Source organism: Pipistrellus hanaki, assembly GCF_964339955.1.
Source record: "Pipistrellus hanaki genome assembly, chromosome: 18".
Lineage (NCBI taxonomy): Eukaryota > Metazoa > Chordata > Mammalia > Chiroptera > Vespertilionidae > Pipistrellus > Pipistrellus hanaki.
Window position 1 is genome coordinate 29,963,570 of NC_140520.1, and position 14,354 is coordinate 29,977,923.

General features: G+C 39.8%; 1 protein-coding gene across 1 annotated transcript in view; it reads right to left on the bottom strand.

Annotated features, from left to right (window-relative positions):
• Window positions 1-14,354, bottom strand: part of LOC311613058 (complement receptor type 1-like) — a gene marked incomplete at both ends in the record, with an annotated part of 86,288 nt that overhangs the window by 24,574 nt on the left and 47,360 nt on the right. Inside the window, 4 exons of the mRNA XM_084866531.1 lie at window positions 638-835; window positions 1,612-1,697; window positions 3,601-3,703; window positions 4,607-4,798. Coding sequence (XP_084722657.1) covers window positions 638-835; window positions 1,612-1,697; window positions 3,601-3,703; window positions 4,607-4,798 — 579 coding nt within the window. The remainder of the gene's footprint in view (window positions 1-637; window positions 836-1,611; window positions 1,698-3,600; window positions 3,704-4,606; window positions 4,799-14,354) is intronic.

Below are 14,354 nucleotides of genomic sequence, written 5' to 3' on the forward strand. Positions count from 1 at the left end.
CAGCAATGGGTTAGTATGGAAGTAAAGCAGGTTGTGGTTTTCTTTTGTTGGTAACGATATTCAATTATTCAATTTGTAAGTAATATATATATATATACATATACATATATATATATATATATATATATGTGTGTGTGTGTGTGTGTGTGTGTGTGTGTGTGTGTGTGTGTGTGTATGTGAAGTGCAATAAAGCAAAGCACAATTTAAAAAGATATGCCTGCATGCTTGGACTTTATCAATCTTACTGGTGACAGGGTTAGTGTTTTACAACTTATTCTACCATTTAGCTGAGCCAGAACTGCCATACTTCTTGTATTATTGGATAAAACTTTCTTAAAACTAGTGTTTTCTGATGCTTTCAAGCCAAAAAATGTAACTCACGCATATACATAGCTATTAACAATGTACAAATAAGAATGCCAATGACATGAGGCTGAAGAGTGGGAAACTAGACTAGTAGAGTTGTTTTTTTTTATTATTCTATTTGGCATATAAAATTATATTAGAAACAAATTTAACAGTGGGAAACAAGCACATATGGCTGGGGGTTTTGTTTTGTTTTGACTTGTTGGCCAAAATATTTAAAAGTTTCCCCAATATTTATAATGGAGAGGGAGAGCAATGGAAGTGTTATTACCTTTACACTCAGGAGGCTCACCACTCCATTTGTCATGCCCAACACAGGTAAGCTGACTCTCTCCAACAAGCGAATACTCATCTGGTCCACCGGAAGGCTTACAACTGTAAATTACTATTTCATGGTATTCAAATGCAACCTTGTGGCTACCAGTGAAATCTCCATTTGGTATTTTTGCAGGTGGTTTACACAAAATCCCTTAAAAAGAGAGAAAAAAAAAAAGAGAGAACAGAAAGGCAAAATAAATAGAAAAGATTAAGACAGCATTATGCCCTCAAGAAGTTCATTAACATATGATTTCAAATCTAATAGCAAATTCAATATCTATTGGAAACATGTTTCCATTAAAAAATGTTATTATCCCAATTCAAACCATCAATAGAGAAATAAAATTTTAGGAGAAAATCCATTTTTTTAAAAAGTATCCATAGAAGATAACTGTATGAAAGACTTGTGTGTATCTATAAGGCCATGCTGCTTTTTCTAATTATGGCAATTTAATGAGAAAATATGATTTAGGAAAACTCAGTGCTAGTTGAGAAATGCTACATCCTTTTTGAATCAGTGGCTCTCAGGTATACCACGATTTTGTCTTTTCTCATGTCATCCTTAGAGTGTCCAGTGAAATTTTGCAATGCCTTCAGACTCACAATGCCACAGGAAGAATCTGGAGGGCTTCCTTTAAGGCAGATACTGAAGAGATTGGAAAAAATGTAAAGCAATGACACTCTCCCTTTGTTTTGGAAATGTTTGATCTTACAAAAAAATGTTGCATTTGTTAACATGTATTGAGCTTATTGTTCTTAAACATGAAATAACAAGTAACTATTTAAAAAACTTCTCTACTTTAATCTCAATATAAGGAATATCAATAGCACTAACCCACATGCATAAAATCCTTGTGAGGTCTTAAATGTAAAGCAGGCCATAAGGTTTGAGAGCTGCTCTCAATTCTAAAGAGAGAATGTACTTACTTTCACAAGCTGGTGGATTATCACTCCAATCCACGTTATCTCCAGCGAGTTCACAATATAGAATTTTTGGTCCGAGTAAATAATAACTATGTGAGGAAAGAAATGATTATTGTTTCTTTATCAGTTAACAAGAACACATAATATCGAAGAAGCTTTTCTATGGTTGTTTTCTGTACTACCGTAATTGCAGGGAGAAGTTTCTGAAGTGACAGGGATTGAATGTGTTAACTAAATCTGCAATGTAAGGAAATGGAGAGATTCTTCATAAGAACACACATTAGCCTAGAGCAGTGTCTAAATAAACCTGTCATGCCTGAATGCTGTAGCGAGAAATACACATTTCTATGCAACAGGCATTTCTTCAGTAATGCTTGCAGACTTCAATATCCTACTCACAACTACTACATTGAAAATAAGTAAGGTTGAAAATAGAGGACTTCCAGAACAGTTTCAACTAGATCTCACAGAAAGAACAAAATACACATACTCCTAAGTGCACATGGGACACTTTCATGGATAGACCATACTTTAAGCCACAAGTTAATATGAACTAATCAACAGGTTTTAAAAAGACAGATATCATACAACTAGAGGCCCAGTGTACGAAATTCATGCAGGAGGGTGGGGCAGAGGATGTGGTTGTGTCCCTCAGCCCAGCCTGCCCCCTCTCCAACCTGGGATGCCTCGAGGGATGTCAGATTGCCTATGTAGTCCAGGCAGTGGGAAATACCTCCCAACTGCTCGCCTGCCTGCCTTCCTGATTGCCCCTAACAAATTCTGCCTGCCAGCCTGATCATCCCCTAACCACTCCCATGCTAGCCTGATTGATGTCTAACTGCTCCCCTGCCAAACTGTTTGCCCCAGCTTCCCCCCTCTGCTGGCCTCATCACCCCTATCTGCCCTCCCCTGCGGGGTTGATCATCCCCAACTGCCCTCCCTTGCAGGTCTGGTCCCACTGAACTGCCCTTCCTTGCATGCCTGGTGCTTCCCAAATGCCCTTCCCTGCTGGCCATCTTGTGGTGGCCATCTTGTGTCCACATAGGGGCAGGATCTTTGACCACAAGGGGGCAGTTATGTTGTGTGTTAGAGTGATGGTCGATCTGCATATTGCTCTTTTATTGGAAAGGATGTATTTTCTCTGACCACAACGGGATAAAGTTGTGAAACAAAACCTTCACAGACTAATGTTTTCCTGAAGGAGCAGGTTTCCTGACTAGCCATGTGCTCCCCAGAAAAAAGGACCAGGTCCTGGGGCATGCAGTCTGAACCACCAGCAGCAGGGACAGATGAAGGCAAGCATTTCCGCCCTCCTGGTTTAATGGGTTCTCTTACAGCTTTGAGGAGAAAGATGTAAGTTATTCTGAAGGAAGTTACATGGGCTATAGATAAAGGGGCAGAAGTAGGGTAAGTAGGGCTAGTCCTGGGATAGGTGCATAGATGGTAGGAAGAAGTGTTTGCTGCTTTTGAATGGTTTATTGGCAACAATCGGAAAGGTTGCTGTGTAAGTGGGACGCAGTGAAACTGGTGGACAGCTAGCCCTTGCTGAATAGGAGCTATAAGAGCTCTTCTATTCACATGATTCTGAAGTAGCTCAGGAAGTTCATTCAAAGTTTCAACACACATTCCATTAGTTCCTGCCATTTCTCCTGCTAACTGATGAGCTCCCTGTCTCTCTTTCTACCCTGCAGCCTACCCTATAGTTTAATGTAGGACCATGTCACCAGGATTACTACATTATTAATGACTATGATAGGCTTATGGTTATCATACAATAAAATTTTGCTTTCTTTCAAGGTACATTTCTTTCTATTCACTGCACATGTTTTCAGTCTCCATTAAAAAGCCCAAGGGTTGGTTGGCTGTAAGTACAACTTGTTCCACATACAGCAAGATGAAAACAACAGAATGGAAATGCTTAGAAGAAGAGAACCAGATCAAAAATGGGACCAGTATTGTTGACCTTCTTCTTCCAAGGAGCAGCTTACTTACCCATCATGACATGTGAAGTGAACTTGTGAGCCAAACTCTATTGTTCCATTTGCGTAGATTATTTCACCATTTGCAGGTTCTCCTATCTGCTGACATGTCTTTCCTAAAAAGAAAAATTTCAAATTTTTTGTTTTATACCAATGCCAAAACAGATTTGAATCGAAATAAAAAATTTTACGTTGTGCTATTAGATCAATGGAAATATTTTTTTCTTATTTATCTTTATTACATTTTATTTTATTTTTGGGTTGACATTGATTTATAAGCTTATGTAGGTGTCAAATATTCAGGTTAATGTTACACTAGAGGTCCAGTGCATGAAAACCGTGCATGGGTAGGGTCCCTCACAGCTGGCAGGGTGTGGTGGTTGATGGCAGGGGGTGGAGGGACGTTAAGACGGAGGGGGGCCTCTTTCCCCCCGTCTGGCTGCCCTGTTGCCAACACCCGCCATGTTCCGCACCTTCCCTTGTCGGTCAGCACACATATAACTCCTGGTCAGTCGAATTCCCACCAGTAGGGACAATTTACATATTAGCCTCTTATTATATAGGATGATCTGTGTATCGCACTGTTTGCCCAGCACCCAAAGTCAAACCATCTCCCATTACATATATGTGGTCCCCTTTACCCTTCCTCCCTCAGACCCTCCAACCCTTCCCTTTGATAACCACCAAACTGTGGTCTGTGTCTACAAGAATTCAGTTTTATATCTCACATATGAGCGAAATCATAGGTGCTTAGCTTTTTCTGACTGACTTATTTTCTTAGCTTAATATTCTCAAGTTCCATCCTTGTTGCCACAAATGGCCAAACTTAAGATTCACATGGACCCAGATCATTGATGGCCAAGGTGAAAGTTCCCTGGAGATTTTGAAAGCTTGAAAAAGTGCATTGTTACCTAAAATGTACATCCACATGAGGAAGCCATCGTGGTAATAATGGAATATGCAGTCTACAATGTGTGAAAATCTTCAGAGCTATAAAAATGAAAATGTGGTGTACTTACTTGTGCAAGCCTCCTGGAGAGCAGGTGCCCATGTGCCATCAGCCTGACACACAGTTTCGACAGGAAGAGCAGGAACAATACGCTTGTATCCTGGGCGACACTCATATTCTATTTTGTGCCCAGCACTATAAGGGGTTTGAGGAATACCTTTTATTTTCATTGATTGGTATCTTGGTGACTCATCACAGGCATCTGGGCATGAGAGAATAAGAACATGAAACTAAAGTATTTTCTTTTCCACCAGCCATGGAGTATGGCCTGACAGCAGGCAGGTTGTAGAAAATCCATGGAAGGCCCTTGTTGAGATTTTAACTGATTGTGCCTGGCTTTTACCAGATGATGAGCTATGCTTGTTTTAAACCACATCCTATTAGCATTTGGTTTCTTTGGAAATAATCTGAATATTTTTTCAACAGTAAATTGAAGACATAGCAGCAATAGTTTAGGTTTAAAATATATTTATAGAGATGTGCCCTTCCCATTTTTTTTTATGTAAGTTTATTTCACACTCAAGTCCCCCTCTCCCTAAGAAGGCTCCTATAGTATATAGCCCTCAGTCAGAGTACTCTCCCATGGTTTGAAACACAAACTGATGATAACTTGTTACTTCGGGCTCAGTCTCCTCCCAGGAGGCAAAGTTCCTAGAGGTCAGTGATCATATGTCTTCTGTTCCTACTACACCCTGTGCCCAGTGAGTGCTCAAGAAATGCTATTGTAGGTGCTGACTTATCAAATAAGGATTGTGTGTTTTAGAGATCAAAATAAATATGGACTAAATATTTTAAAATAGATGACTGTGTGTGATATGTTTGACATCAGTGAACTGAGTAAATAAAGGTCAATGAAATGTCAAAATGTATAACTTTCACATTATTTTAAGTTTAATTTATTCTGCCTTCGCTAATCAATGGATCAGGCTTGGCCTCAGAAATTCTCTGAGGTAGCTGTTTAAACTGTGTTACAATATTGCTACCCCATTAGAATTTTTTTTTTTTTATGGATTTTGGTAGTTTTTTTTTTCTTCCTAGAATAGTACCTTTTTCACTTTGGCCATTCCTCTTCTTTACATTGTCAGTGGGCTTGACAAACTAACAAAGCTGATGGAATTAGTATGTAAGGTAATGTGATGAAGACACATCAAGTAAAGTCCTGAAGGACTAAAGGCATGCAGAGGTCTCTCCTGTAAGAGTTAGGATATAAGAAAGGAGCTAGATCTACGCTGATCCCCGAGGAACATCTTATGTCCTGAATTGGTCTTATGGCAGACTGATGTGAAACTTTAAAAGTATATATTTGTATTTCTATCAAATCACAAACATTATGTGACTGTTTTTAAATCCAAAGAGGTAATAACATTGGTTAATAACATTATATAAATTTCAGGTGTACAAAGTTGTAACAGGCCATGTGGAGACTCTACCTGTGAGGTTTAGTCTCTTTCCCTCACCTCCCTTCACCCCCTCACCTCCCTTCAACCTCCTCACCACTTCCCTTCGCACAACCACCATCTTGTTCTCTGTAACTGTGAGTTGTGTTGGTTCCTTTTTTTTTCATTTGTTGCTTTTTGTTTTATATCCCACACGTGTGAAATCATAGTTTTTGCTCTTTTCCTGATGAAAGCCGCTAGAGCTAATAAACTTCCGTCTTATGACTACTTTCGTTCTATCCCTTACCTTTTGCAAGGTTTTGGTTTTCTTTTCATTTTCCTCAAGGTAGTTTTTGTTTTTCTGTTGGACTTGAATGTTTACTGGCCAGGTAGCTCCAACTGAATATTATTATACTTCGTTTTTCTGGAAATCAGTAGTTAGAAAAGAATGGTGGTACCATGGCAACCACACGCATTTCCGTTATTTATCAGTTACCCAACCCCTCTTTTCAGAGCTGACACCCTTGACCTTCTCCTACCTGAGCATGTGGGTAGTAGGAGCTCTAGGGCCAGCAAAAGCACCCCAAGGAAGCCCCACGAAGAGGGACTCTCCATTCGGCGGGAAGATGCCCTGCGTGGTTGGGAAGACATCTTCATTTCCCCACCTCAGAGGGAAACCCCAGGGACTGTGAGTAACTTTCCTTTTTGAGGGCAGCTATGGGATGCAACAATCCCCCAAAGGTGTCACGTGCATGTGGGCGTGGCCTGAGCTTTTCCAGTGGAGGGGGTAGGAGCCAATGACCATCTGTGGGGCGGAGCCTCCGCCCCTGGCTGTGCTTTAGCCCTGGAGGGAATGGAGCAAAGCCTGGTCCCCATCTCACCTCCCACCAGCCTCCTGCATGCTGAACTGGCAATAGTTTCCACCTGTGGCAATAAAGGCTGAGGTTTTCCTAATAAGCCCGCAACGCAAATCTGAACACAATTGTGGTGAAATAACGTGTTAAGCTTCAAGCCCAATCATTCTTCACATGAGATGTTGGCCCAGGCCTCACTGAGAAGCCAGCATTAGTTTGGGAGGAGCAGGGGAGGTGGAGGGCAGAGGGGCAGGGGAAGACTTCTGTGTCCATGTATTGGGGAGCTTAATAGTGTTCCTTGTCCTAGCTGGTTTGGCTCAGTGGATAGAGCGTGGGCCTGCGGACTGAGGGGACCCAGGTTCGATTCTGGTGAGGGGCACATGCCCAAGTTGTGGGGTTGATCCCCAGTGGGGGACATGCAGGAGGCGGCCAATCAATGGTTCCCTCTCATCATTGATGTTTTGATTTCTTCCTCTCTGAAATATATATGTTTTCCTTGGGGGAAAAAAGCTGTATTTTGGGTTAATTCTCTTGAGAAAGCTTCTCCCCACCTTCTGATCAGTCCCACCCAAGGAGCCTGCACAGAGCGATGCTTAGCCGCCACCCTTACAGGTTCTGCCTTAGCTCCCCCAGCGCTGGGGCCTGGCATTGCTTTCTGCTGTTTGTTTCAAACTCCTCCCCAGGGATGCTAATGGGAGGCCAGGCTGGCAACCACTCGTCTGACCACCTGTGCCAGTGGTTCTCAGAGAATGGTGGCAACTCAACCAGGCGGGCATGGGTGTGGCCATTCCTGCCGGGAATCACAGTGTGTTCTGAGGACCCACGGCACTGGGGGCTGGTCTCCTGTGGCTGCGGTAACAAGTCACAGCAGGTTGGGAGGCTCAGTGTCTTCCGGCCTCTAGAAACAATGCTACAGCCTGGGTAGCTGGTAAATAACAGAAATGTGGTCCTCACAGTTCAGGAGGCTGGGAAGCCCAAGATCCAGGCCCTGGCATTGTGGGCATCTAGTGAGAGCCAGCTTTGTGGTTCATGGGCAGTGCCTTCTAGTGGTAAGTTCACATGGCAGAGGGCTGAGGGCCTTTCCTGGGATTCTTTCATAGGGACACTAATCCCATTCATGTGCTCTCTGACCTAGTAACTTCCCAGTGGCCCCAACCCCTAATGCCATCACCTTAAAGGTTAGGATTTTATATATATATATATATATATATATATATATATATATATATATATATATGATTTTTTACATAGATGAAGGGAGAGAGATATAGAGTTAGAAACATCAATGAGAGAGAAACATCAATCAGCTGCCTCCTGCACACTCCCTACTGGGTATGTGTCCACAACCAAGGTACATGCCCTTGACCAGAATAGAACCTGGGACTGTTGAGACAAAGGCCACTGAAGCCAAATTGGTTAGAGCAGAGGTTAGGATTTAACACAGGAATTTGGAGGAACACAAACATGCCCACAGTGTCCCAAAACAACACACATTTATTCTTTTCCTTCTGGAGGTCATGTCAGAAATCAGGTTCACTGTGTGGAAATGAAGGTGTGGGCTGGACCACCCTCACCAGGGGGCTGGGAGAGAAGCAGTTCCCTTGCCTTTTCCAGCTTCTGGAGCTGCATTCTTTGCCTTTTGGCTCCTGCCTCCATCCTCCATCCAGCAGCATTTTGCTTGAGAGGTCACACTGCCTGGTGCTGTAGTCACATCTCCCTCTGCCTTCCTCTTAGAAGGAGACTGTGATTACATTTAGGGCCCCATCTGGACAAGCCAGGGTAATCTCCCCATCCAAGTTCTCATCGGAGAAAACCCTTTGCCATGCAGGTAATATCACAGGTCCCTGGAACAGCATGGCTGTAATCAGCGATCTGTGAGGCCATGACTCAAGCTACCACAAACAGCAGACCTACTGAATCGGAATCTGCATTTTATCAAGACCACCTTCTAATTCAGCTACACACTAGACTGTGATAAGCAGGTTCTGTGGGATCCAAAGAGGCTCTCATAATTGAGACCCATGTCATTTGCAACTTGAAGGAATATTTTCCTAGGAGCCTTTTCAGGTGGCGATAAGATGTTCAATGACCAATCATTTTTCCAAATATCGTAAATAAAAGTGCTCAACGTGAGTAGATTACAGAGTTGAATCCACATGTCCTAATCTAAATTCCAGGAGAGCAGAGCTGTAGCTTGTTACTTGTTTCTGATTTTCAGTATAAGGCTTTCTACTGCAACATACAATTTTATTTTTTTTAAAGGTATATAAAATAACCACATGTGGCTCCTCCTGCTAACATGGGTGTTTACTTCCCCTATGCAGGTTCAGGAATCAGGGTGGGTAACTTTCTCAATGTGATCTGTTCTTATTTCACTTTATTTTCTCTGGTATGTAAATGAGAGGGAAGGAAAACAGTTTACAGACAACAAATCTGGTATTCCAAAGAGACAAAGTTTAGCCTTTTATCATGTCAATTTCACAAGAGAAAATGAGATGATAGTTTGTTAATACCACATTCAAAGTGACATCACCTAGGACCTCTGGTAAGGAAAGCAGTGACAACCTCTGAATAAGGACAATTTGAAAGGCTACAGAAAGGACTGTCGAATGCTCTAAGTTTCCACACGAGGGCGGCAGTGCCATGATTTTTGAAAACCACAGCTTCATTTTAAACTTTCATGGATGAGACTGGAAAAGGAGAAAGCCATGTATCTTAGAACAAAAGTGGGCACAATCACTCAAATTTGCATGCTTTCAGGAAGTCAGTATACCGGGTTAAATAATTCTCTTGAATACTGGTATGCAAATTCTTAAAGTATGTTAAAAAGTTCATTCTGAGTTGCAATATTAGCTGGGTCAGACATTAGTAAATTTTAGAAAACCAGAGTGGCTTACTTTCCTTAAACCTAGAATGTCCTTTAACAATGCAAATGCAAATTCCTCACCTTGAAATCGCTCCCTATATAGTTTATATCAATATAGATATTTAAAAAATACCTTCAAGTTAGAGTTAAATAAATGTTGGTCAAATGCTTTACTTATAGTCAAGCTTGTGCCCTGCCAGCACAGCCAAGGGCTCAGTGAGCCTGAGGGGGGGAGGGTGTGAGGATGGGATGAAAGACAAGACACACAAAGAGAATATAGCTGGGGCTTGGTAGATCTCCTGTGCCTGGATGAGGCCACAGAGAAGGATCCAGCCAGCAAGTGAGGCTTTATTTTATAGTCAGAGCAAAACAAGGTAGTGAGTGGTCAACATAGCCACAAGGTTCCTGTGAGTTTCACTTGTTTTGGCATCACTTGCTGCACCTCCCACAGCCCATTAGTTACCCCCCCTGACACTTTAACTCCTTTCTGGAGCCTGTACACAGGATGAAGAATCTTTAAAAAACAAACCAATCACCTAAAACAGGAGAAACATTTGCTCATAAAAGTGAAGGTGCTTATTCATATTTCAAGAACACACACCCAGCAATGGCAGTCTTAGGTGACCCACAGGTTGAGAACTGCTGCTGTAGAGCCCAAGACCTTCGAAAAACACAGATATTTTCGTTAAGATTCAGTACCAGTAGCAAAATGAGAGTTATGAAGTAGCAACAAAAATAATTTTATGCTTGGGGGTCACCACCACATGAGGAACTGTATTAAAGGGTCAAGGCATTAGGAAGGTTGAGAACCACTGCTTTTAAAACAAGGCAGCATGCAGCCAAAACAGGTTTGGCTCAGTGGATGGAGCATTGGCCTGTGGACTGAAAGGTCCCAGGTTTGATTCCGGTCAAAGGCATGTACCTTGGTTGCAGGATCATCCCCAATAGAGGGTATGCACGAGGCAGCTGATCAATGATTCTCTCTCATCATGTTTCTAACTCTATCCCTCTCTCTTTCTCTCTGTAAAAAAAAAATCAATAATACAAACAAAACAAACAAACAAACAAACAAACAAGGCAGCACAAAATCCAGATACAAGCAAAAGTTGTACAAGTACATCAAAATGAGAAGCAACAACAGGTTCAAGAAACATATCTTATTCGTGTCTTTTCCTGACGTGAAGAAATTTATACAAACAGGTGCCAATCACAGCAACAGCAAGAACTGCAAGAAACCAGAAAACAAATGACATGTAACTAAAAACTAATGGCATCTTTCAAAATCCAGCAGAAGAAATTCATGTTGGTTGCACTCCAGTGGGCAGAAATATTACTTTATTTAAGCCCATATTCATTCATATTCTCTCTGGACTCTTCACTGCCTAAATGCAATTCCTGAGTGATACAAGTCTGCAGTAAGGCAGAGAAGCGTCCTTGCTGAATTTAGAATATGACTCTAAGCATATTTGGGATATTTATGTTTGTTACTACAGGGACATGTAGAATACAAAAGAATATACAATACCAGCACAGGGTAGAATCATATGAAAGGTCAGGCATTTCTAGACTGGTTTATTCAATTTCAATCTATGAAAACTATAGACACTAAAGCATCATTGAAAACACACTTGTTCACATTAACATTTTGATTTAAGTGGCAACCAAATTTGGGACATTTTCTTACAGTCAGAACAATCACAGCAACGAGCCCTCCATCTGAAAAAAAACAAAGCCAGTTTGAAGGTAATTGAGCACATGTGGGTCTCCACATAGTTGACACATTTTAATTTTGATGAGATCATCTGTAAATTACAGCAAAGACAGTGTTCATCGAGCCAGTTTAGTGTGACAGCTAGTGTATCCAGCTGATTTTGATCACAGAGCCCTACTAATCTGATCTCAAGTTTAGGGTCCAACTTGTGGGAACTCTTAATAGGCCCTCACTTGTCATTGCTTAGTGCTGTAGTAACCCCACTAGGTTAAAAAATTGGAATAATCATAAATATTAGGAGAAAGTATTATAAAAATTAGAATTTACTAGGTTAGAGGAAAATCATTTTAAGAAGATATTACCCTTTTTCAAATATTTTTTATTGATTTCAGAGAGGAAGAGAGAGAGCGAAAGAGTTAGAAACATCAATGATTAGAAAGAATCATTGATTGGCTGCCCCTGCATATCCCCCACTGGGGGTGTAGCCTGTAATCTGTGCATGTGCCCTGATCGGAAATTGAACCTGGGATCCTTCAGTCCGCAGGCTGATGCTCTGTCAACTGAGCCAAACCAGCCAGGGCTCATTGGTTTATTCAGTATTCAGTCTATTATTTTTATTATTTTGTTAGGAATTTCATTTACATTGTTCCCCAAAAGTGAGTCTGTGGGATAGGTCATTAATGAATTCCTATTATTTAATTATATAGTCCTATATTACAGTCTTCACAAGCCCCCACCCCTATGTTAAGCCACAAATTAATTACTAAGAACATTCTAAGAATCCAAATGAAACTCCAGGGTACATCGATCAATTATGTGTAGAAAATTGAAATGTGAATTCTTGACAGTGCGGAGAGCAATAAGCAATACTATAAGATTTTAAATCTTAGAAATGCTGTTCAGCATCTCTGCTTCCACACTGCCATTATTTTCATTAAATGTTTATATGTCAAGGCATACAATGTCATGTTTACCTCTTCTCTTTTTACTTCATAAGAAGTTGTGAAGTGATTAAGGAATGAAGATGCCTTTGGATTTATTGGCACAGTGACAGTTTGACCGCAGAGCTCAGAGGGAAAGTTTAACAGCCTAAGGTGCATTTTATAAAAAGACTAACCTTACTAAACCAGTGTAATGTAAAGAAAAGTAATACATACTTTTCTTCATTCTATTATCAAAAATCCTTATATTTCATGTAACTGCCACAACCATACGAGATCCTTTCCTTTAACATATATTGTGTGAACTCTGTGAGCATACATATAGTGTGATATACACCAGCCTGTTGTGAAAAATCTATCCTATACTTATAGTACGTTAAGGCTTGTGTATACAAGATATGTAAAGATAGAACATTTATTTACAAATTGCCATTACAAAATAACACCATGACATGGAAAGCAAGTTAGGTTTTAGAAAATTTAACCTACAAATAAGCACAGCAATTGAGAGAGTACCCTTATCCCACTAGGAATTTGATTCGAGGGACCTCTTAAAAGCTGTATTATTTTGGAAGGTGGGTGGGAGGGGGTCGAGGGGAAGGTTAATTTGGGGCGGGGGGGAGGTGACATGTAACACCTTAAACAATAAGGAAAACACTGTATTATCTCCATGTGTCTACACATACTACTGCTTCCATTTGTCATGGTATCTGCTCTATTGAAATTACAAACGTCAGTTATCACATGACAGGTTGTTTCTTCTCAAACCATAATGGAAATATAATATTTCTAAGGAGAACTCTAAGGTCTCATAATGGAGGATTATTAATAACCAAAATAATACCTAAATTATTGACTTTAGCTGGTATGTCATCATCGGGAGTGGTTTGCACTAGGAAAAAAAAGGAAAAATATTTTAAAAGAAGGAAAAAAAAAAGTAACTCAAAGAAGACTCCTAAATTCATAGGTTTGGATTTTTTGCCTTTGTTCAGAATCTCTTATCATTTTAATTTCCTTATATAAATTATATTAATATTTTTCATTTAAAGTAGTGTCATAAAATGTTATAAACTTATATTCAGTCATCAGCATTCTTCTTCTTCTCCAGTAACATTTCCTGTATCAATATTCTCTGGTAGAGAATGCAAATTTGTCATTAGTTTGTTGTCAGTATTAGCCTAAGGATTCAATGTGATTCTACTTACAATTAAAAGATACAGGGGAGCTTAATAAATAATTTAGAGGTTATTCTGTAATTCAGAGAAACTGCAACATAATAAGCCCATTTATGAATTACCTAATGGCGGAAAACATTAATACATCCAACTACCTAATAATACAATATAAAACTTCTGCACATATAAATGACTACTGATAAGATAATAGTTAAATAAATATGGTATATATTAAACTCATCATTAAAAGCATGGGAATGCATCCAAATACAACCCCAAATGACAGTAAATTATAATGTGAGAGTTTCTTTTAAAAAAAATGAATAGCATGATTCCCATTCTGTTTAACAACAAAAACACACTAAAGTAAGTATATCTTTGCAAATAAGGATAGCAATGTACATAAACGGATTTAAAAGAAGACTATTAAACAATTAAGTGATCAATTCAGGAAGTGAAGTAAAGAAACAGGAGACTAATCTTTTACTCTGTATACTTTTTTGTAATATGTTAAATTTTACAAATTTATATTTATATACTACTTATATAATTAAAAGTTATAAAAGGTAATCTATATCTAACCGTATAAAATCTTAAAAGAAAACTGATTAGTAAAAATAAGACAAAGGGGGAAAAAACTAGAAAATGGTCACTTCATGTTAAAAGGGTGTTAATTTGCAATGAGTTCTGACAAATCAACAAAGAAATTTTAGAAACCTAATAGAAAAATGAGCAAAGAACATGATTAAGTTAATGTGGGCCAAATACAGTTCAGGTTATTTTATAACTAGAGGCCCGGAGTATGAAATTTGTACATTGGGGCAGGAGGCGTCCC